The sequence below is a fragment of the Megalobrama amblycephala genome, linkage group LG18, assembly GCF_018812025.1.
Source record: "Megalobrama amblycephala isolate DHTTF-2021 linkage group LG18, ASM1881202v1, whole genome shotgun sequence".
NCBI classification, from domain to species: Eukaryota; Metazoa; Chordata; class Actinopteri; order Cypriniformes; family Xenocyprididae; genus Megalobrama; species Megalobrama amblycephala.
Window position 1 is genome coordinate 15,383,027 of NC_063061.1, and position 24,770 is coordinate 15,407,796.

Below are 24,770 nucleotides of genomic sequence, written 5' to 3' on the forward strand. Positions count from 1 at the left end.
ACAGGGAGACATACAAAATGTGCAGGGCTGGGGGTACTCCAGGACAGGTTTGTCAACCACTGGTTTAAGGCAAGCGCGAGCTCCATTGGCGGGGAGCGTGAGCATTTAAAGGGGCCGCAACCTGAATCGGTGCATTTCTAATTATGCCCCAAAATAGGCAGTTAAAAAAATTTATAAAAAAAAAATCTATGGGGTATTTTGAGCTGAAACTTCACAGACACATTCAGGGTACATTACATCTTGTAAAAAAATGTTCAATGGCACCTTTAATGAACTTGAGGATTCTCACTGTGTCCAGTAGTCAAGTCATTTCAAAAAGGGGTGACACACACTGTGTAATTAAAACAGATTTTATGAAAAAGAAATTAGTACAGTCTTGTCAATGTACACCATTCAGATGACACTTCACACACACACGCAAATATATTTCTTTGTGTATAACTTGCATTTCAAAAAATTATTCAATTTCAATTGAAGTTTCAATGCACAATCACAAATAAAATAATTGATTTCAAGCACAACTACACAATATACTTACACAATCTGTAACATTTTTTAATAATATTTCAATAAACGGTGGAAGATTTTCTTAGGCAGGTCATCATTTGGCCACTACTGTACTATTTACACTGTAACTTCCGAAAGGAGTCGTTTATAGCACAAAGCCCAAGATGAATAAAAACTTTACTCCCATCAGACAGTGATGGACACTAAGGCAATGCTTGTTGGTGTTGATTGATTACTGCCAAGCGTTGTTATCGTAAGTCTTGTATTTTGTTTTGGATCAGCACCAAGATACTCTTGAGGCCACTTGGTCCAGAACAGCTGTAATTTCTGTCCCTTGAAGCAAATATGATGTGGGGTCAAGAGGAGCATTGACCTCACACTCCCACCCACTCAAAATAGGTAGAGTCATATGCGTTGGGTCCATTTTTACATCAGTATGGTGTTTTCTGTTCTGAGAATGGCGCTTGGGATTCTCCGGAAGCGATCTAAACTTTGATCCAAGTGGATTCAGGCCTCCACGACATGACCTCGGTATTGATCCATCTAGTGGAAATTGAAAATGTGTAATATAATAGGAGAAAATATTGTTTTATTGAAGTCTGGAAGCAATCTCTTACCGATTTTCCATTGTGTTCTGCTGGGTTGTTGTGTAAATTTCCGCACATCTTCCTTCTGATGATATGTCTTGCTTTCAGCAGAGAAGAATTGATTATTCTGTTTACAATTATAATTATAAACCTGGAGGAAAAAATTAGTCCAATTACTTAATGACAAACTTCATTTGAATGTATTTTCAGGGTTTAAACGGATTTTGTTTGTTCCAGGATCGACATATTTTGTTGATCCTGGAACAACATTCCTGTCTGAAATTTAGTCCTACCCCTAAACCTAATCCTATCCTTAACTTATACCTATCAGAAGGAAATTATAGGTTAATAACAGCACCTTTAAGCCTGAACTTAAACTCTAAACTTGTACCTCAAACCTGATTGGTTGATTGGAATGTTGTTCCAGGATCAACATAGATGCTGATCCAGGAACGTGTTGTACTTGGTGAAATCACATTCCTCAGTGGGGTCTCTGTGTTGAATGAATCCACTAATCAAATTGGAGGACCGGAACTAACTGTTATAAAGGTAATTTGTACGCACATGAGCACAGTACCTTTGAAATTCTGTTCACAAGATCTAAGCTGTCATTCCACTGCTTGGCTGATATCAGGTTAGTATTGGTGATCCTATAAGAAAAGAAATGCATGTTTAATGAATTGCAAAATTATTGCACACCAGAAAAAATGAACTTTCTTATTAGACACACCTGTTTGTTAGAACATAATGACTGACACTTTGTTGGGTATCTGTAAGGCTCTTCACAGGCAGAAAGACTGTTCCCTCTGAATTTTGAGGGTCCAATTTTTGATGTGGACTGTTGAATGATGGTCCACACACATTTAGTTCGGCGTTGTCCACCATCTCATCTAAAATGGGAGTTAGCAGAAAATCCTCTCCGTGCATGGGAATGTATGGAGCGAGACTGTCCAAGTCTAACTCACACAGATCCTACAGTAAAGCACAGCAAATAGGAAGGTTTTCACAACTATGTACATTACCATTTAAATGGATGCACCTAATTTATCAAAAGTGACAGTAAACATGTTTATTGTTACAAAAAATTCTATTTCAAATAAATGCTGCTGTATTGTACATTCTATTCATCAAAGCATCCTGAAAAAAATTAACAAGGTTTCCACAAAAACATTAACCAGCACAACTGCTTTCAACATTGATAATAATAAGAAATCTTGAGCAGCAAATCAGTATATTAGAATGATTTCTGAAGGATCACGTGACACTGAAGAATCAGTAATAATTCAGTACCATGGTGTATATATATATATATATATATATATATATATATATATATATACACACACACAGTACATTTTGTAAGGGTACTCACACAGTTGAAATTGCAGCACTCTTCTGTGTTATGTGTGATCTCTGTGCAGTCATGAACTTCCTGTATGTCACCCTCTGAGCAAAAAGAGTTCATCGTCATGATAACCTGTATTTTTGATAACATCATATCCTGTGATATTTTAATATCTATTCATTTTACCTCTTTGCTTTAGGGGTATTGTAGGACTACTGTGCTCATTTGATTTAGATCTATGGCCGTTTTCATCCTGCTGGGTTGCAGACATTGGAAAAGGGGCAGGATGGGATTCTGGGCCAAGTGAATCATGTGGTTTCAGAACTTGTTCTGTCTGCTCCAGTAAAAATGCAAAATCAGGCTGCTCCACTCCACTACACATAAAAAATAAATAAATAAATAAAACTTAACATAACTTTAGACATTTACACATTTAAAGGATTAGTTCACTTTTAAATAAACTTTTCCTGATAATTTACTCACCCCCATGTCATTCAAGATGTCCATGTCTTTCTTTCTTCAGTCGAAAAGAAATTAAAGTTTTTGATGAAAACATTCCAGGATTTTTCTCCTTATAGTAGACTTGAATGGGCACGAAACGATTGAAGGTCAAAATTAGTTTCACTGCAGCTTCAAATTGTTCTACACGATCCCAGATGAGAAATAAGGGTCTTATCTAGTGAAATCATTGCTCGTTTTCTGAAAAAAATGTAAAATCATATAAGTTTTAACCTTAAATCCTCATCTTGAACTAGCTCTCTTCTTCTTCTTCTTTATTAGAATTCCAGCAGTGTAGATGCTGCTAAGCGTATTACTGCCCTCCACAGGTCAAAGTTTGAACTAATTTTTATATGCAATATGCTAGTTCAATAGTATATAACAATTAGTTCAAACTTTGACCTGTGGAGGGCAGTATTACGCTTAACAGCATCTACACTGCTGGAATTCTAATAAAGAAGAAGAAGAAGAGAGCTAGTTCAAGATGAGCATTTAAGGTTAAAACTTATATAATTTTCTTTTTTTTTTTTCAGAAAATGAGCGATAGTTTCACTAGATAAGACCCTTATTTCTCATCTGGGATCATGTAGAACAATTTGAAGCTGCAGTGAAACAAATTTTGACCTTCAATCATTTGGTGCCCATTCAAGTCTACTATAAGGAGAAAAATCCTGGAATGTTTTCATCAAAAACTTTAATTTCTTTTCGACTGAAGAAAGAAAGACATGGACATCTTGGATGACATGGGAGTGAGTAAATTATCAGGAAAAGTTTATTTAAAAGCGAACTAATCCTTTAAGGAATGTTTACATGACAATGATGCGCTAAAAATGTTGTTGCGTTTTTCGCGTATAGATGACAACGTTGTCAAAATGATCCCCATTCACATAGATCCGCGGAAGCGGTTAAAAATGCTGTATTATTCATGCCAGGCCAGTAGTTGGCGATGTCACTTTGTAAAAAAAAAAAAACACTATGCACCTACAGACTTAAAACATAATACGCATTCGCATGATGTCACCGTATGTACAAATTTGCGTTTTTCTTGTTGTTTACACAGAGATGATAACAGATTGTTTTCAAAAACTTCAACTTTGAAACCAGTTTTCAAACGTTTGCTTTTTCAAGCCCCCAAAACTTTCATGTTTTTGAAAACAATACCGTTATCGTCTCTCTGTAAACTACAAAAACGAGAATTCGTGAAAACTGTGACGTCATGTGCATGTGTATTATGTGTTCAGTCTGTAGGCGCATAGTGTTTCTTTACAAAGTGACATCGCCAACTACTGGCCTGGCATGCATAATACAATTGTTTTCGCTGATCCGTGTGAATGGGAATCATTTTGACAATATTGTCATCTGTATGCGAAAAACACAAAGGAAAAACTTTTCTGTTTTTAGTACATCGTTGTCATGTAAACGGACCCTTAGTAACTTACAATACATTTAAGGTATAGGACTAGTATGTGTATTTCTTGGGAGTTAAACCAATGTTCTTGCATTGCTAGTGCCAATTTTCTAACCTAAGAATGTAGTTGATGCAGACGACACTCTCTGGTACACCAGTACAACTGTTGCACACCACTGATGCGTCTGTCTCTGCCCAAACATAGCCACCATGTCTGTGCAGCAGCCGATATTTCCCAGTCGACACCTGACCCTTGGAGAGCACTGTTTCAGACAGATATTTGAACATTATTAAAGAGATAGTTAATGAAAATTACTCACACAATTTACTCATTCTCATGTCATTCCAAAAAAGTATAAAGTTCCTTTTCTCATATAAAAAAGCTAAAAAAAGAAAAAGAAATAAATGGACATCCATGTTTTCCTGCCTATGGCCTAAGGTGCTGGGTTTGAAGCAGTATGAAAAAAATAAAATAAAATAAAATAAAATAAAATAAAATAAAATAAAATAAAATAAAATAAAATAAAATAAAATAAAATAAAATAAAATAAAATAAAATAAAATAAAATAATATAACATGGGTTTGGAACGGCATCAGGCTGAGTAAATAATGACAAAATTTTCACTTTTGTCACTTTTGTGTGAGGACTTCTTACTTTAACATGTAATTTTTTTTTTTTTTTTTAACACATATTTAATAAAAAAACAAGTCAAATGAAGCACACAAGTGGAAAACAAATGACAAGAAATTCCTCTTACAGCAAACATGTGCCTTGCGGATTTGTTGGCAGTCAGATGGATGATAGTACTGATACATGGATTGGCCCAGCAACTCTGTGTCTTGAAAGCCGGTCAACTTCACAACCCTGAGCCAAAAAAGAGCGTCAAATTTAAAGACGGCCCAAAAATTGTCAAAGCAGTTTGCTTTTTGTACTAGAAAGCAGCATGCATAAGGTTGTACCTTGACTGGCAGTAGGTGAACTTCATGTCTGGGCTGTGTACGCTCATAAACGTACTCGTATTCAGCGCTGCATCCAGTTCCGCGACCTCCTGCATGGGCAGAACCCTGCACTGAAGAACCAGACAACTGGATCCAGGTGTAGCTGATGACTTTTTCTTTCCAATACACTGAATAATCTTCAGACAGTGAAAGCAAAGAAGTGAAAACAATGAAGATTGTGTGGTCTTTTTACTTTTGCAAACAATGGAATGAAGCGATTCTTACTTTCCAAGGAGTCAGCTTCTGGTTCATCACACTTTTCATTCTGAGGAGCACTTCACATTCCTGCTGTCCATTGTTTCCTGAAATGTTAGCAGCAAATCAAATCACTGGCATTAGCTAGCTAGCATACACCAGCATGGTTTTTCCAGCAAGAAGTGCTTACCCATCAGTCTCGTGAGGATGTCTTTGACCTCCATGTGATCACATGGATGCAAGAACTCAAACAAACTCCTCCCGATCAAATCCATCTGGAAGAGAAACGGGATTTAATGAAGATGCCAGTAAAGTCATTCCAAGTACATGCAATTCATTTCATTTTAGTGACATCACCTGGTTAATTCCAGTGTGTGTAGTTACGCTCTTAGTGGTGAAGATGACCTTGCCATTCAAAGACAACAAAACCACAAACCCTCCGAGGGTAGAATCTAGCAACTCCCTCTCATGAGCTTTAGCCGATACTCCTACAATCACAACGGGCTTTAGAAAACTTGCTTTCTTTCAACCCATTTTCTACTTTCAACCCCTTTTCTTTCTACCTGGTGAAGGAGGAGAGGACTGTGTACAGTTGTCTGGGGTGTTCAGAAGACCCCTCAGCTGCAGGTAGGCGATTGTGAGACGTATGACGGAAGCTTTGTCTCTCTGACCGTCCATATTGGGGTCCAGAGGCAGAAGAGCAGTTAACTCCTTGAACAGCTGACTCTCCTTCTTCCTTCTGCTCTGTGCCGCCAAGCGAGAACATGTTTTTCTCCATTCTGTGCAGGCCCTGTATTTAAAGTTATGGTGAATTTGAAAAACCACAAAAGATATGATGAAGCATTTTTAAAATAAACACGCAAACATTTAAAATGACATTGTTTTAGTATGAGCACGCTGCTGTTGACCCAATTTTCTGCTAGCGTCATTCAGAGGAGGGAACATACACTAGAATTGTCATCATTTTCAATGAAGACATCGGGCAGCACCGTTACTGATGGAAAAAGAGACGTCATGACTGCGTCACTTTGTCTTATCACTACCAAGCGTAGTTGCCTGCAGCTTCTGATACAATGTCATGCCTTCTGATAATGCCTCCTAATGTGCATTTACTTTTTTTTGCCTGAAAAGGTAAAAAAATAAAGGTAAAAATATTTTCTGAAATTTGCTTGTGTAATATGAAATTTCTTTATTATTTATTTGTACAGTTATTTCCTTCTCTGCATTTTCCTTTCTCTGCTCTAGCTTGTTTCCTAATCTAGCTTTCTAATAAACCGGGCATTGTATACCATTGTTTGCTCTGTGAACAACTGCTTTTGCTTCTCGATTGTAAGTCATTTTGGATAAAACCGTCTTCTAAATGCATAAATGTAAATGCAATTTAATTTATTTTAATCGGAAGACTAAAAAATGGCTTAAAACGGAAGGAAAAGGGCACTTTTAAGTATATAGACCTTGGAATTATAAGATTCTATCTGACATTTTTGTGTAAATCCTAACACTCAAAATAATTAATTGGTTTGAGTAGGTAAACTTAAATTAAACAAACTAGTTCCAATTAACTTTTACGAGTATTTAGAACTTTCTTTTTCTTTTGAGTTCACAAAACTGACACATTTTATGTAAACTGAACTATTTCATTGTTTTGAGTTTTATGATTTTTTTTTTTTTTTTAATTTAGACAAACTTAAATTTACCTGAAACTGGGCTGGGATTTCTGTTTCCCAGCATGCTTTGCCATGACACTCGAAAGGGAGAGTAAATGCTAAAGTTAATTGTATATATATATATATATATATATTATTTTTATGTATATATATATATATATATATATATATTTTTTTTTTTTTTTTTTTTTTTTTTTGCAAGATTAATGTTAAGTGGGAGATTAATAGTGTTTAAAGCTAGCAAAGTTTCCATTACCAAAGATATTTGAATAATATTTTAAGTTAAATGTATTATTTTACATGATATTTTAAGTTAAATGTATCAATTAGCTTACTCAAATATTTCAAGTTACGAGCAATTAAAATGTTTGAGTACAAAAATAATGTATGAGACTTAAACTTTGAATTTCTTAACTCAAAAATTTTGATGTAACTGAATACCTAAATTTTTTGGGTTTTGCCAACTTATTCGGTTTATAGTGTATTGTTATTCTGTGACAACTTAATTACATTGTGATTTTTTTTTTTTTATTATTATTTTTTTTTAAAGTTGTGTACATTTTGGGACTTTTTTTTTAGAAAACTAAAAGGTTCTATCTACAAAGGAGTATGGAATGTAAAAACTTTGAAGCTCAATATCTCAAAACTGCTCAGAATGCAGAGAGAACCTTATAATTCCAAGGTGGCGAAGTGCCTGACTGATTTGTTGTTTGGGTAATATCTGAATATTTCATTAATTTGCAAAAATATACTATGCCTGAGAACAGAGGGAATTTGACAGTTATTTGAATTTATTTAATTTATTTAAAATACTTTAACCCATTTTAAGAGTTTTTATTTTTCTGAGATAAATTAGAAACTGACAGACTAAAATATTTTATTATGTGTGTTTTGTCCCAATTCCACAGGTTAGTTCTAGCACAGCACAGCAGAATCTAAATCTACAGTGAGTCTATATTCAATATTTGTTTTGTATAAAATGTTGTGACTATCATGGATTAAGTTTAGTTTTTGTACTCACCTCCTTTTCTTCTGCTCAAAGAATATTTGCTTTCTTCTAGCTTTTCCATGGCACTCTTCTCTCAGTGGATCACTAACCGTTTCCAATAGCTTTGAAGTCATTTTAAAATTTAAGACTTAAACGATCATGTGCTCATGTCAGGCATGTTACCAGGTGGCATGTGTTCATACTCACTGGTTCTAATCTCTGGACATGCTTGTGTTTATACCCATTTTTTTTCTGTAGGGGCCTTAAGACCCTCCCTTCATGTTCCATGTGACAGTTGGCCATTAATCACCATTAGGTTTGCATCTGTCAAAACAAGATGGTCTTTTACTTTTCTGAGTAAAAAGTGTAGATTCTTGTAGATTCTATTCTTGTAGATAAGCATTTGGTTTTGCCACCCATGATTCTAGGAAAACTACAACCCATTTAAAAAAAGGCTGTCAATTCTATATTAATTCATAAGCAATAATAAAAAAATCATTTTCTTATTTCCTTTGTGCTGGCAGTTATAAGATAAAGACATAATTGGCACTATCATATAAATACAGACAGTGAGGTTGTGGCACTGGCTACAGACCAAAACATGGTTACATAATCCAGTGATTCAAACATAGCACAAACATACATTTAGGGGTCTTATTATATTATATTTTAACATTAAAACACTTCAAACAATCTATTAAAGGGATAGTTCCCCCTAAAATGAAAAATCTGCTATCATTTACTCACCTTCAAGTGCTTCCAAACCTGTATGAATTTCTTTCTGCTGAACACAAAAGAAGATATTTTGAAGAATATGGGTAACAAAAAGCAAACAGCTGATGGGCCCCATTGACTTCCTTAGTATGCAATATATATATATATACAGTACAGTCCAAAAGTTTGGAACCACTAAGATTTTTAATGTTTTTAAAAGAAGTTTCGTCTGCTCACCAAGGCTACATTTATTTAATTAAAAATAAAAACAGTAATATTGTGAAATATTATTACAATTTAAAATAACTGTTTTCTATTTGAATATATTTGACAAAGTAATTTATTCCTGTGATGCAAAGCTGAATTTTCAGCATCATTACTCCAGTCTTCAGTGTCACATGATCCTTCAGAAATCATTCTAATATGCTGATCTGCTGCTCAAGAAACATTTAATGTGTACAATTGTACAAAATATTTGTGTACAATATTTTTTTTCAGGATTATTTGATGAATAGAAAGTTCAAAAGAACAGTGTTTATCTGAAATCTAATCTTTTGTAACATTATAAATGTCTTTACTGCCACTTTTGATTGATTTAATGCATCCTTGCTGAATAAAAGTATTCATTTCTTTAATTTCTTTTCAAAAAAATAAAAATAAAAATTCTTACTGACCCCAAACTTTTGAACTGTAGTGTATAATGCTACAGAAGCTTTGTATTTTTTAGATAAATGCTGTTCTTTTGAACTTTCTATTCATCAAGGAATCCTGAAAAAAAAAGTACACAACTGTTTTCAACATTGAAAATAATCATAAATGTTTATTGAGCAGCAGATCAGCATATTAGAATGATTTCTGAAGGATCATGTGACACTGAAGACTGGAGTAACAATGCTGAAAATTCAGCTTTACATCACAGGAATAAATTACTTTGTCAAATATATTCAAATAGAAAACAGTTATTTTAAATTGTAATAATATTTCACAATATTACTGTTTTTTACTATATTTTTAATTAAATAAATGTAGCCTTGGTGAGCAGACGAAACTTCTTTTAAAAACATTAAAAATCTTAGTGGTTCCAAACTTTTGGACTGTACTGTACATACAGTGCACAGCATAAATGAGTACACCCCCTCTGAACAAATACAAAAGATGCATTTTCTTTATGATCACTAATAAAAATTCATGGAAAGATGGCAAAACTAAAATGTATTAAACATATACATAATGAAAACTGAGAAATATATGTCATTAATAGCCATTAAATAAGTAAATTAGCCAATTTTGTTTAAATTAAGGATTGCAGAAATGAGTACACCCTAGATTTAATTCAACAAATGTATAATATTCAAGCACATAGTATGCCCTCCATAATTTTGAATATACTGCTCTGACCCTTCTTGACACGGAGTGTACAAGTTCATGACAACTTGTCACATTTGTCCTGTTTAACTCCTGGATGATGAGCTCCTTAATGCCCTGATCTTTAATGGGGAGTGTTGCTCAACTCGTCTCTACAGAATCCCCCACAAGTGCTCAAAAGTGTGAAGACTGAGAGCAATACATGTCCACAGAAGGTTTTTCACCTTGGGAGAATGCATATCCTCATTGTCATGTTGAAAAATGCCCAACAATGCAGGGAATGAGGAAAGGGTAACATCTTCTGTTTCAAGTTTGTGTATTAAATTACACAGTGGTGTGGGAATTCATGACAGCATTGATAAAGCACAACTCCCTCACACCTTCAGCACTCATTCATCCCTATATAAGAGCTTTACTACCACTGAACTTTACTGTGGGAACCAGGCACTTCTCACTGTACTCCTCCTTTAGCAACACCATAACATTTTGGATGCTGTTGGATCAAAAATTATTGATTTGGTCTCATGAGACCAGAGTATTTGAAGAGTTTGGTTCCAAAACGCAATAACTCCATTTTGATTAATTTGAGTAAAAAGGTATTTTCTTTACCAAGAAAGTGGCAAGATAAAAACCACTATTTTCTGTTTCAAACTTTCACATAGCATCTTTTGGTTATAAAAAACATTAAAAATTCAAATCTACATTTTGATTTTAAAAAGTTTATTATAAAAATTTATAATTTTTTTCCCAAAATGCAATAAATCAATGACACTTTTTTTCAAAATGCAATTAATCCATCAATATAAAAGTTATTTTTCAAATTGAAAATACACAACAAAGTAAGTTGATTCACATATATGACAGAGTCTAAACTTTGCCAATATTTATCTTATATACAGGCATTTTACTAAAAATACATTCAGCCGTTGCTCCCAAAATGAATTCAATGGGTCATCTTGTTATTCATTACCAATTAAAGAGTATCTGGCGCCACTGCACGGTTAAACACATTTGCCGAGTACATTGGTATTAAAAATGGCTTTTTAAAAAAGCCTTTAATGTTTACAGTGCGTGGAATGGTGCGCTGTGATTGGTTGAGCGTATATATCACGTTCTGCAGAAAAAGGAGACTGGCGTTTGTCGCGTTTTGGAAAGAAAGGGAGAAAACATGACAGAATAACACGACGGATATCGCATTTTGTGCAAAATTAATAAATGACTTTTCAATACCGATCAGATACAATACTGATTTCGGCGGAAACCAAACTTTTATTCCCAGAATCTATATTTTGTAAATATGGGATTTGGAAATGGTTAACTGACTTTATTGTGCTTTGGCTACAGCAGGTAGTTCCAGTGAGAACAACAACCATGCATGTCATTTCTGTAGGCTGCATCTTACTCTGTGAGATAAACAGTCACTCTTTTCATAGCTTTTGCTGGCTCTGAGACACTCGCTTGGTATTTCTCCTGCTCTTTGTCTAGCAAAAAAATCCCTCATCACTAAACGAAAGCTTAAAATGAAGGCCTGATTATTTCAGGGGCCTTGTCACAAGTCCATTGTTTTTTAATTTCTGTGTTACTTTTGCTATATTTTCACACATAAAACAATGATTTGGTAATCTTCTTGTACCACTGTCCTCTTTTGTGCTAAGAAATAAGTCTCCTGACAGTTCTCTCCCAAGTGCTCCCATTGTTGTCAGCATTAAGTCTGAGAATGATTCAGTGGGCTATATAACACTTTTAATTGTCAAGAAATTACTTCTCTTTAAATGTTTTGGTTCAACATACTTACCTTTTGATCAAACATTGCCTTAAACTTACACCAGAAAAATTTTATTTCATTTTATTTAGTAACTTTTAGGAGGGTGTACTCATTTTTGCTACACAACATTTCATCACATTGATAAGAAAATCTTATTTTCCTGAATAATTTTGACATGCTTCTTTGTTAATTGATTAAGCAGACTTGCTGGAACATTATATCTCTAGAACCCTAACATGTCTTCAGAGTAATTGAGTAATTGTTGACTTTCAGAAGTTTCAGAGGGGGTGTACTCATTTATGCTTTGCACTGTATATATATATATATATATATATATATATATATATATATAGTCAGCAGCAACATTACCTATCTAATTACCATAAATACAACAAATACAACACATTGTGCAACTAGTAAAATCTCCAAACTTGCAAAAGGGCTGCTGAGTAAATTTAACACACAAATCAAATACAAAAACGAACAAAGTTCAAATGCTTGAAACATTACCTTAAAGTTAAACATTCCCCACATGGATCGCTGAGAACCATGTTTGAGTCTGGGCTTGTAATAGTAATCCATCGTCCACTGTCTAAACATATCTGTGAGGATAAATTTCATACTTGGTATCACTGCAGATGAACTCTTCATTTACAAGTTAGTCCTTTGATGCTTTCCCAATGCAGACATGCATCTAACTTGAAGCATATTTTGGTTAAAGCAAATATTTGGTAGCATGAAAGCAAGGTGGAACAAATTCCAAGCAAAAGTAAAACTACAAGGAACAATTTGTGCAAAATAGTGCCCGATTTGCTCTGTTGTCCTTCCCCTCTGGTTAGGAGAATGAACATACAGGCAACAGGCGACAGAAAGCCCCAGTAACCTGTTGGATCTATGTGATTTATTGACATTTGCTTTCTGTGATTGGCTTGCTCTAAACCACAGCTTTGTTCACTGAGCTAATGCATGCTGCTCAGACTACCTATTAAATATGCACATATGCATGTCAATTCTGCTAACCAACTTATTTTGTTTGTTTGTTTTTACTAAGAACAACACTTTTTTCTTTTTAATCTGCTTATAATGTTAATGGACATCTATATAATCCCGATAAACAGAAATTATTATTTCAATTATTAGATATCGGCCAACTATATTACATTTTATTAAAAGTTGAGCATTTGGCATTTCACCTTTTGTAGCCTCCCAAGAAAAGAGAAAAGCTGAGTGTTCTGTTTTGAAGTGGCCATTGAATTGTGTAATGCAGCTGACGACGGTTCAAAAGCAGGTGCTTGTTTAAAAGTTTATTATCTTCTCATCTGGCGCCATTGGGATCCTGTTGATGCCCAGATTCCACAATGAACTCCATACCCACCCTTAAAAGTGTGCCAATCTCCCACGGCCGGAATAAACACTGGGCTGATTTTAATGTTTGGAAATCATGCTCACTTTTTATGATAACATACTATTAGAATAGTGAGGGGAACAGAAATTGATGGAATTTCATGAAATATTTCGAACTTAAGGGAAAAATATGAATTGAGTGTATTTACTTACCTCACTGTAGTTAATGTAGTAATTTTACAGGTTTTAAGGATGAATTGAGTGATTTACTGATTTTAATAGTTTTATCTATTTTATTTCAACTCTATTTGGGCTAGGCTATTCCACCTGCATTATTTTATACCTAAAAGTATGTATGGTGAACTATTCTCACCTCCCAAAGAGAATATGAAAGCAAAGCAGAGCACAATAAACAAATGATTCTGGGTGGTCAAGATGCTGTTCAGACCATGCAGATGGACAATTTCCTGTTGACAGAAAGTTTATTTTAGAGTGCTGGGAAATGAATTCCACTTGAGCACTTAAGTGATAAACAGATATTGAGCTTCAAAATTAGATTAACAGTCCAATAATACAAGAAACATATTATTTGTATGCTAATATATTTATACATTATAGTGAACATAAAAAATAAACTTGCCTTTCACAAAACTATTATTTCATTTTCGATCACTCGAAACCTTATTTCTTCTGCTGTTTCTATAGGTTCTCGCGTCTGTCAGTCATCTTTTCCGCGGTCTGATTGGCTAAGGGGCGGGTCATTCAATTGAATGAGTAGCGGAAGTAGATTCGGACGCTGGTGCTCATTTTGACAGGAGTGAACGCACAATTCAGGTAGAACTTGCGTTACATGGTGTCGTTAATATCTGGGATATTGTTTAAAGAGAAAGCCTATGTTCGCTATTGTAGATGATAGGATATCTGTATAGTCAATTATTGCATATTTGTTTGCACGGCACAGATTTGCGAAATGTCATTGTCTGATTTCCTGCACTATCAAGTGTGCTAACAGTATTAGCTGATCAGTTAACTCCCATAAGTGAAAGAGAAACTCACCGGGTCAGTGCTGATTAACCTTTCAGCCTTAAAGCAAATCTTTTGACTGTGTATGTCTACATATTTACATATTCAAAAGTATCTACACAACTATTGGCTTATTAGATGTGTGTGTGCGCGAGAGAGTGTAAAGCTATGATGTGAATCCCAATAATAACCATGGCTGAGTTTTTCAAAAAGCATCGTGAGCTAAGTTGATCTTAAACACCATTAGTGCCAATGATTCTACGATCTACTCAGGCTTACAATGAGTTTGGGAAACGCAGCCCAGGTCATTTTGTTATTTTGCATAGTAATCAATGACTCCTTCATGCTTTTGTGAATTTTCAGTGGAGAGGAATCAAGCTGCCTAAGGACTGAAATGGTGGACTCTCAGTATTACCTCCCAAATGACATCGGGATCTCTGCTCTGGATTGCCGGGAGGCTTTCAGGCTGCTGTCTCCCAAAGAGCAATTGTATGCACACTACCTCTCTCGGGCATCCTGGTACGGTGGCCTGGCCGTGCTGATTCAGACGTCACCTGAGTCTGCCAACATCTACGTACTGCTGCAAAAATTGTTTCGCGCACAGGCGCCACTCCAGCTGAAGGCAGCGGCGACTGCAGCTGGACTGAGCACAGAGGAATATCAGGTGAAATGACCTGTTACGAACACCAAAGTTAACATCTGCTCTGTGTTCATTGTCGTAACAAAGTTGTATCTCATTCTAGGCCTTCCTCGTATATGCTGCTGGGATTTATGCAAACATGGGGAACTACAAGTCGTTTGGGGACACCAAATTCATCCCCAACCTACCAAAGGTGAAATACCCTATTTAATATGTCACATGTGTAGTCTGTCATACTTTTATGCAGCATCCCAACAGGTTTAGTGTTTAATAACGATCCCTTTTTTGTATGCAGGAGAAGTTCAAGGCTCTGGTGTGGGAGAGTCTGGCATTTCAGGAGAGCCCCGGTGACATAGAGGCGCTGTGGGGCTGCTGCTCGGAGCCGCTCTACTCCCTAGAAGACAAGCAGAAACAGCTCGGTCTGGGTGAGAAGGTAAAAGAAGAAAAAAACAAACTTTTTTTTTTTACAGATCAGTCTCAGGTTGACATTTTACTACTCATTGCTATTCTCTCCTAGGGGATCACGACTTACTTCTCAGGGAACTGCTGCTTAGAAGATGCAGAGTTTGCCCAGAAATTTCTGGACTCCAAGGTATCCACCTTATTTTGAAATGCGGAAGTAAGATATTTTTTGTAAATGTGTGAGACTTCAGATTCATTAGCCACAAAAAATGACAAATTGGTAAAACTATTTGAGCTATAAATGAGAATGTTTATAATTATCATAATAAATTAAAACAATATGATAACAAACTCCAGTTTGCAACCTCAAGCAAGCAGCATAACAGACTGTTTTTGTAGTGCTAAAATAACTGGAAGCCTCACATGTTCTTAACAGCTGTATTGTTCCTTGGAGTAATATGAAAACTGTGGAATTAATATAGTGAATGACACATAAAGAATATTATCTTTTTTCATTATTAACACATAAATTAAACATTATATATATAGTCCTGTATTTTGATTCCATGGAACACGCATACTGGCAAAAATGTTAAATACATTTTGGATTAAAGCATCTGCCAAATGCAAAATAAATAATATGGAATGTCAGTAACTCTGTACATAAGGTTCATTTCGTTAATGTCATGAGCTAACAATGCACAATACTTCAACAGCATTTATTAATCCAGGTATATTTCTACATATATGTGTTTAACATTTTAGGTTGTATAAATGAATATCTGTTAATGTGCTATGAAAAAACTTGAATTAATAATGAACAAGAGTTCATAAATGAACACTAATCTATATGAATAAAAACTGCTTAAGTGTTGTTCATTGATTGTGCATGATACTACTTTTAACCAAGTGAACAATTTTTAAGCTTGATCTTGTTATATCCTCACTGACAGAAGCTATTTCTGCATGAATGAACTAGTTTACCAATAATATTTGCTCACATTTAGACTACCATGTCTGTCCTTGTAGAAACTGAGTGCCTACAACACCCGTCTGTTCAAGACTGAAATAGATGGCAAGCGGTGCTATGAAGTGCGTTTGGCATCTGCCGAGAAGGCGGGTGAGTATACAGAGCATTTTATATGTTGTGTATTAGTTTTCATTTCATTTGTGTTTTTTCCTTCTTTCCATTATTTACTCTTTGCATTTTTTATTGCCCTCCCATCTGCAGACTGCTGTGGTGCTGAGAAGGATGGTGAAACGTTTTGTGGCAGATATGAATTTGAGGATGCTGTGTTCTCTGTTAAGAGGGGCGATTATTCCTTCCTTATGGAGAAAGTGTGTCAGAACTTGGAAAAAGCCAAGGTATGACAACGTTCAACCTGAAAAAACACTGAATCATTGATACTTTTGGATGTAAAATGAACAGCATGAACTTTTGAAGCATGAAAAAAGGGTTTTTTTTGTCTTAGGCTCATGCAGCCAATGAGAACCAGAAGAAGATGCTGGAAGAGTATATCCGCAGTTTCACCTATGGCTCAGTGGAAGCCCACAAAGAAGGGTCCCGTTATTGGATCAAAGACAAAGGACCTATTGTGGAGAGGTGTCTGACCCATATTTAACAGACCTGTGACCTTTTATACAATGCTAACTGAACAAACTCTGAGTTTAAGAGTAGATTTAAAGTTGACAAAACCAGACAAATCCAATTCACAACGCTCTTTATAAACGTTCTCCATCAGAGTTTATGATTAACTCTGGAGCAATAGCACCTGAACTTGTGACACCTGCAGAAACACAAGTGTCAGCACAGTTCACTTCTCTGCTGAAGACGTATACAGAATTAAATTATTATGAGACGATAATTTAAACACATTTACAAAGGCTAAAAGAAATGCTGCTGCTGCAAAATCTTGAAAAGGCAGCTGAAAGAAAACATCTATATCAATGCAAGTGATTAAACTGAATTTATTTAGTTAATTTTTATAGGTTTACAATAAGCTTAAAAGAAAACATGCAAAGTCATTTTAAAAGCTTTATAAATTCTAATGCTTTTTCAATTCAGACTGATCATGGAATAAATAATTAGAAATAAATGCTGATTTTTTCATTTATTTTTTTATTTTATGTTTTGTTTTGCAATCTCAAAGCATAATACGTGCTTTGGAGCATGTTAGCCGTGTAACATTAGTTAAAATGGCACAGCTAAAAAATAATACATCTTATTGAACCACAAAGTAAAGTCAAACTTGCCTGGTTAGCCACTGAACCCGACTTTGTGAAATAGGCCACAGGCTATTGATATATCATTTTTCATTGATATAGGCTTAAATGTTTGATTTCATTGTTTTGAATTTCTTCTACAAACATTTTTTTATCATTATTTTTATTAGTTACATTGGATTTATTGAGAGCTACAGAGATCCATTTGGCTCAAGGGGTGAATTTGAAGGTAAGCTAAATATTTTTTGGTCATTTCTTGTCCAGATCTATTAATTTATTCAAAAATACACATAAAAATGCAATTCATACATATGATGGTTTGAATACACTTAATCTATGATGAACATTAAAATTCATTTTGTTATTATAATGAAGAATAATAATGTCTCATTAAAAGAAGTAGTTTGAAATCATCTCTTTATTATTATTATTATTATTTAATAATATTGTAATTATAATAATGATGATGATGATTATTATTATCTCAAAACTTTTGTCCACCAAATCAGGGTCAAAAGTAATGTAGTGCAACCAACATGCAAAAAAAGACATAAAACAAGAAATCATTTCACACATTGCTCAAAAAACCAATAACTCTTGTAGATTCCCAGTTTTGACTTCCGTTTCTCTCTGTCCTTCACACTTACCGTCTTGCCTAACAGGTTTTGTTGCTGTGGTGAACAAGGCCATGAGCGCTCGCTTTGCTCAGTTGGTGAGCTCGGCCGAGGTCTTGCTTCCAGAGCTGCCTTGGCCTCCAGCCTTTGAGAAGGACCGCTTCCTCAAGCCAGACTTCACCTCTCTGGACGTACTCACCTTTGCCGGCAGTGGCATCCCTGCAGGAATCAACATTCCAAACTGTGAGTACTCTGAACCGGCATGGATTTTTCCATATGCAGTCTGGTTCGATTTGATAAATATTCTATGAGAAGTTTTATCTGTCTGTAGATGACGACATCAGACAGACAGAAGGTTTCAAGAATGTGTCCCTTGGGAATGTGCTGGCTGTTGCGTATGCCACGCAGAAAGACAAGCTCACCTTTCTTGAGGAGAATGACAAGGTTAGACTAATGAAAGCTCACTGTAAGGTTCTAATGCAGGGGTGCCCAATCCTGTTCCTGGAGATCTACCTTCCTGCAAAGTAGTGTTGTCAAAAGTACTGAAATCGTTACTGAAATTTAAAAAATGTGATGCTTTGAGCGCTGTTGAGCGGATTCGTAAACACCTCTGATTGGCCATTGTGTTCACGCACTCAACATATATGTCTGTGATTGGCTACAATGATCAATGCACAAGAGTGTCTGAAAGTGGAAGTGGGAACGCTTGAAAGCAGGCGTCTATTAGTGGACGGACGTGTGTATCTGTAAGCGCTCGGTGAAGAGTGTCTTTGTCTATTTACAGCATGTTTTTGAAGTGTTGATCACTGTAGCCAATCACAGACATATATGTTGAGTGCGTGAACACAATGGCCAATCAGAGGTGTTCACGAACCCACTCAACAGAGCTCAAAGCGTCACTTTTTTAAAATGTCAGTATGGACTTGGTATCGAAGTCGGTACTTTTGACAACACAACTGCAATGTTCAGCTCCAAACCTGATCAAACACACTTAAACCAGCTAATTAAGATCTTCAGGAGCACTTGATAATTACAGACAGGTTTGTTGGGTCAGGGTTAGATCTGAACTCTGCTGGTAGGTAGATCTCCCATAGGCACCCATAGTCTAATGAATCAAACATGATGCAGTGGAGGCTCAGAGTGGTCATTTCTCTTCCTCTGTGGCTTTATACCTTTAGGACCTGTACATCAAATGGAAAGGGCCTTCTTTTGAGGTGCAGGTTGGACTCCATGAGCTGCTGGGTCATGGCAGCGGGAAGCTCTTTGTTCAGGTAGACAAGCACAAGCAGACCAATATGTTGCTGTATATATGCGACTTGTGGGTTTTATGCACTTAAAAAGAACTATTTGGATTTCTAGTGATAGAATAATTCTGTTTCTACTAAGAATTATTTATATATGGTTTGATAAAAAAAAAAAGAAAGAGGTCATTTTAGTTTAGGGTCCAATTCTCACTAATAACTAACTATGACTTTGCCTCAGTAAACTTCTAATTACTGCTTATTAATAGTTAGTAAGGTAGTTAAGTTTAGGTATTGGGTAGGATTAGGGGATGTAGAATATGGTCATGCAGAATAAGGCATTAATATGTGCTTAATAAGTACTAATAAACAGACAATATCCTAGTAATATGCATGCTAATAAGCAACTAGTTAATAGTGAGAATTGGACCCTAAACTAAAGTGTTACCAAAAAATAAATGCATGCTGTTCAAATGTTTGGGTCAGTAAGATTCTTTTTTAAAGAAACAAATACTTGTAATCACAAAGATGCATTAAATTGATCAAAAGTGGCAGTAAAGACTTGCAGTAATTCTTCTGTTGAACTTTGAACTTGTCTTATTAGTCTTTTTAGTCTTGATGGAGCATAGTTGTATTGAACCCAGAACATTTCATGAATACAGATGTTTCATAGTTTCTTCATCTCATGTTTGAATTAAAACAGGATGACAAGGGAAAATTCAACTTTGATCAAACTGCTGTTCGTAATCCAGAAACGGGGGAACTGGTGAGTTATTTACCTTGTCCTGTTCATTACTGGATTCCACTGTACTTTGCGCTCTTTATGAACTGTGCGTTGCCAATCACAGTCATGAAATGGACCTTTCGGCTTTCAGATCTCGAGCTGGTACAAGGGCAGCGAGACATGGGACAGCAAGTTCTCCACCATCGCCTCGTCTTATGAGGAGTGTCGAGCTGAGTGTGTAGGTCTGTATCTGTGTCTCAACAAAGAGGTGCTCAGGTGAGTCACTGAACATTCAGTCACTTTTGCATGGATTCACTCAGATGGAATCGTTGAGATATGAACGCTGAGCAATTTGTGTGTCCGGCAGTATTTTCGGGCATGAGGGGGAGGATGCAGAGGAGGTGGTGTATGTAAACTGGCTGACCATGGTGCGTGCTGGCCTGCTGGGACTGGAGTTCTACACACCAGAGAGCAAGAGCTGGAGACAGGTGAGATTTAGATGTGTGCCTGTCCGGAAATCATTACTCTTTTGATTGATTATCTTCTCATCTTAACATTATCCTGGCATCTCGCTGTCGTAGGCACACATGCAGGCCCGGTTTGTGATTTTGCGGGTTCTGCTGGAGGCTGGAGAAGGACTGGTTGGTCTGAAGGAGTGCACAGGGACAGATGGACGACCAGATGCTGTCATAACACTCGACCGCAGCAAGATCAACACAGTGGGCAAGACTGCCATCCAGAGGTTCCTCTGTAAACTGCAGGTACAGCCAGTTTACTGTATTGGAACTAGCATTCTTCTCAATACTGCACTGCATACAGTAGCCCGCCTTTTATTAAAAATAGTATGCGAAACAGAACACATTTTGCAAAAGTAAACATTTCCAACAGTAGTATGCTAAATTGTCACATGACCTTGCATGTTAGTGAGTTATTTTGAAATAAGTAAATTAATAATTATTTATTCATTTATTTTTGTTTATTTATTTTATTAACCTTTGGTAGTCTGAAACAATAATGTGACTAAATCAGTATTATTTTATTATCATTATTTTATTGTTTTGTCAAATTATATATATATATAAAAATCTCACTGGAATAAATTAATAAAAATAACAAAACAATAAAATATATATATATATATATATATATATATATATATATATATATATATATATGTCCATGTCTAATATGGTCCATGGTAATAGAATAATTAATATACTATTACAGTTTTTATTCATATTTTGATTTTTTTTTTTCATTTATATAATTTTTTTTTTTTAGTTAAAGTTTTAATTTTATTGTTTTGTTATTGTTTTTGTTATTTTAGTTTTTTTTTTTTTTTTTTTTTTTTTTTTTTAATATGCCTATATACTTTTTATTATTTCAGTTTATTGATTTTAGTACTTCAAGTAAAACTAAACAAAAATGGGAAATGTTGCCTTGGCTGAAATAATAAATATATATATGTGTGTGTATATATATATGTATATATATGTATATATATATATATATATATATATATATATATATATATATATATATATATATATAATTTTTCTTTTTTTTACTCTGAAGGAATGTTCACGCTACACTTTTCATTCCATCGAATTGCATTCATACACATATAAATGCTGGAGACTGGAAATGCAAGCTCGTGCAAAGAAGTTTCACATTTTGGCACGTTCCAAAGTTCAAGTTTAGTGAACTCTGACCTGCGAATACGTATCATGTGAAGACATGTGACCAATAGAAGATCAATAAGTCACGATGCGAATTAAAAGAACACACACTTTTTCTCTTTTTTTGCAGTAAAGTGGAGTAGATTGTATATTTTTACTTTTTGGATTTGTTACTATTTGTTAGATGTTGAATTTATGTTTATAAAAAAGACACCATGATGATGTCACATCACAACTGCTACAGTGTCTTTAGAAATTTTGCGTGCTCAATGTCTAGTGTGACCATGGCTTAAAGAAATAATTCACCCAAAAATTAAAATTCTGTCATGGAAGAATGTTTGTAACCAAGCAGATCTCGCTCTCATTGACTACCATAGTATTTTTGCCCCCCTACTATGGTAGTAAATGTGGGAAGGCTAGATCTGCTTGGTTACATTCTTCCAAATATCTTCCTTTGTGTTCACTGTTCAGCAGAACAAGGAAATTTATACAGGTTTGGAACAATTTGTGAGGGATGATTACAGAATTTTCATTTTTGTTTGAACTATCCCTTTAAGGAGAACAGAATGAGTTTCCATAAGTCTGCATGTAGCCATGATCATGATGATGTCGATTTGCTTTTTTGTAAAGTTGCACAAGTCGACAGCCGACGTGGAAGGAGGAAGGGCTCTGTATGAAGGCTACTCTGCTGTGACTGCTGACGGCACCCACGATTTCCTGCGCCTCAGAGAGACGGTTCTGCTCCGTAAGGAAGCTCGTAAGATGTTTGTCCAGGCTAATACCTACATCAAAGGTTTGTGTTCAGCCTCCTTCCTTCAGCCATATACTGAAAATTCCCATACACTATATTGCCAAAAGTTTTGGGACGCCTGCCTTTACGTGCACATGAACTTTAATGACATCCCATTCTTAATCCGTAGGGTTTAATATGGAGTTGGCCCACCCTTTGAAGCTATTACATATAGCTTCCATATAGATTTCCACAAGGTTTAGGAGTGTGTTTATGGGAATTTTTGACCATTCTTCTTGAAGCGCATTTGTGAGGTCAGGCACTGATGTTTTGTGAGAAGGCCTGGCGCACAGTCTCCACTCTAATTCATCCCAAAGGTGATCTATTGGGTTGAGGTCGGGACTCTGTGCAGGCCAGTCAAGTTCCTCCACACCAAACTCGCTCATCCATGTCTTAATGGACCTTGCTTTGTTCACTGGTTCGCAGTCATGTGGAACAGGAAGGGGCCATCCCCAAACTGTTCCCAAAAAGTTGGGAGCATGAAATTGTCCAAAATGTGTTGGTATGCTGAAGCATTAAGAGTTCCTTTCACTGGAATTAAGGGGTCAAGCCCAACCCCTGATAAACAACCCCACACCATAATCCCCCCTCCACCAAACTTTACACTTGGCACAATACAGTCAGGCAAGTACCGTTCTCCTGGCAACCACCAAACCCAGACTCGTCCATCAGATTGCCAGACAGAGAAGCGTGATTCGTCACTCCAGAGAACACGTCTCCACTGCTCTAGAGTCCAGTGGCGGTGTGCTTCACACCACTACTGATGCAGCTGCTCGGCCATGGAAATCCATTCCATGAAGTTCTACACACTGTTCTTGAGCTAATCTGAAGGCCACATGAAGTTTGGAGGTCTGTAGCAATTGACTCTGCAGAAAGTTGGTGACTTCTGCACTCTGTGCACCTCAGCATGCGCTGACCCCGCTCTGTGATATTACATGGCCTGCCACTTCATGGTTGAGTTGCTGTTGTTCCCAATTGCTCCCACTTTTTTATGATGCCCACTAACAGTTGACCGTGGAATATTTAGTAGTGAGAAAATTTCATGAATGGACTTATTGCACAGGTGGCAACCTATCACGATACCACACTTGAATTCACTAGGCTACTGAGAGTGACCCATTCTTTCACAAATGTTTGTAGAAGCAGTCTGCATGCCTAGATGCTTGATTTTATACACCTGTGGCCATGGAAGTGATTGGAACACCTGAATTCAATAATTTGGAGGGGTGTCCCAATACTTTTGGCAATATAGTGTATATAAAAAAGAAGAATAATGTGCTCCTGTTTGTGTTGTAGATGATGCTGTGGAGCTGGTTGAGTATGAAGGCAGTGCTGAAGGGCTCATACAGTCCTTCGTCGAACGCTTCCCTGATGATAGTGAGGAGGTAGAGGCCCAGCTGCAGGAAATGACCCTCACGGATTCCACCTGCTGGTGCTGAGAGGATACAGTGCTGTGGAACACATCGTCTCAGACGAGTATTAGACCACACTGAGTCACAGCAACTTTCGGAAATGAACAAAAGGCTCCAGAGTGCACAAGGAAGGGACTGGTAATGATTATAAAACCATTCACATGTTGGAGGAAGGAAGAACCACACTTAAACACAGGAACATAACAACAAGTGCTTTACCTTCCAATTGTTTTTTCTATTTTGTCTATTCACTTCTAAACAAAGGCAACTTTAATTAGAGTTTTAAATAGAACATTTCTGTTCCAGTTTCGAATCAGACCGCAGCCCACACTTCCCACATAGGTATGTGAAAGTGCTGACAAGAGTGAACTTGCTGTGTGAGGGTGGGACTTATGTAATCACAACACGTAACACACATTCTCAAATTACTTCACAATGGAAACAACTTCAGATCATATTTTATGTTCCAGAGTTCATATGCTGATTCACTGATATGTAGGAGAAATGGTAGCATTCATTCTTAAGTATATAAATTCTTCATTGATTTACAGGATTTTCAGTTCCTCAAAGTGACAAAGTGTTCAGTGTGGACTGTGAAAACCAACAGTTCCTACCAAATAAAATCAATTATTTCCGAAG

General features: G+C 36.0%; 2 protein-coding genes across 3 annotated transcripts; one reads left to right on the top strand and one right to left on the bottom strand.

Moving 5' to 3' along the window:
- Positions 1 to 334: 334 nt before the first annotated feature.
- On the bottom strand, positions 335 to 12,844 carry hif1al2 (hypoxia inducible factor 1 subunit alpha, like 2). Of its 2 annotated transcripts, XM_048166513.1 has the most exons (17): positions 12,550 to 12,844; positions 8,943 to 8,976; positions 8,229 to 8,519; positions 6,488 to 6,663; positions 6,104 to 6,330; positions 5,898 to 6,028; positions 5,731 to 5,815; positions 5,571 to 5,647; positions 5,307 to 5,482; positions 5,105 to 5,211; positions 4,461 to 4,608; positions 2,626 to 2,813; positions 2,467 to 2,540; positions 1,825 to 2,066; positions 1,672 to 1,744; positions 1,125 to 1,245; positions 335 to 1,050 (listed from the first exon to the last, which is right to left on the bottom strand). In XM_048166513.1, the coding sequence occupies exons 4-17, from the start codon at positions 6,517 to 6,519 to the stop codon at positions 785 to 787; spliced, it is 1,947 nt and encodes a 648-aa protein (XP_048022470.1). In that variant the 5' UTR covers positions 6,520 to 6,663; positions 8,229 to 8,519; positions 8,943 to 8,976; positions 12,550 to 12,844; the 3' UTR covers positions 335 to 784. The 2 variants fall into 2 exon arrangements, with proteins under 2 accessions (XP_048022470.1, XP_048022469.1); XM_048166512.1 differs by lacking the exon at positions 6,488 to 6,663 and having other exon boundaries at positions 12,550 to 12,842.
- A 1,239-nt stretch (positions 12,845 to 14,083) lies between these two features.
- dpp3 (dipeptidyl-peptidase 3) lies at positions 14,084 to 24,769 on the top strand. The gene is made up of 18 exons (XM_048165653.1): positions 14,084 to 14,217; positions 14,770 to 15,070; positions 15,150 to 15,239; positions 15,342 to 15,479; positions 15,564 to 15,638; positions 16,478 to 16,568; positions 16,680 to 16,813; positions 16,921 to 17,051; positions 17,842 to 17,900; positions 18,334 to 18,528; positions 18,617 to 18,729; positions 19,464 to 19,556; positions 20,230 to 20,292; positions 20,402 to 20,526; positions 20,618 to 20,738; positions 20,832 to 21,011; positions 22,560 to 22,722; positions 24,016 to 24,769. Exons 2-18 carry the CDS (start codon positions 14,801 to 14,803, stop codon positions 24,156 to 24,158), a joined length of 2,184 nt encoding a protein of 727 aa, XP_048021610.1. The 5' UTR covers positions 14,084 to 14,217; positions 14,770 to 14,800; the 3' UTR covers positions 24,159 to 24,769.
- The last annotated feature ends 1 nt before the right edge of the window (position 24,770 follows it).

Bases quoted from the DNA above. Each gene is read 5' to 3' on its own strand.
- hif1al2 (XM_048166512.1), bottom strand. From the start codon at position 8,329: ATGACTTCAAAGCTATTGGAAACGGTTAGTGATCCACTGAGAGAAGAG. The intron at 5,483-5,570 runs GTAAGAATCGCT...CACTGTCTGAAG, and splicing joins AGAAGCTGACTCCTTGGAAA to ATTATTCAGTGTATTGGAAA. The intron at 4,609-5,104 runs GTAAGAGGAATT...TGTCTGAAACAG, and splicing joins CCGCAAGGCACATGTTTGCT to TGCTCTCCAAGGGTCAGGTG.
- dpp3 (XM_048165653.1), top strand. From the start codon at position 14,801: ATGGTGGACTCTCAGTATTACCTCCCAAATGACATCGGGATCTCTGCT. The intron at 16,814-16,920 runs GTATGACAACGT...TTTTTGTCTTAG, and splicing joins AGAACTTGGAAAAAGCCAAG to GCTCATGCAGCCAATGAGAA. The intron at 17,901-18,333 runs GTAAGCTAAATA...CTTGCCTAACAG, and splicing joins CTCAAGGGGTGAATTTGAAG to GTTTTGTTGCTGTGGTGAAC.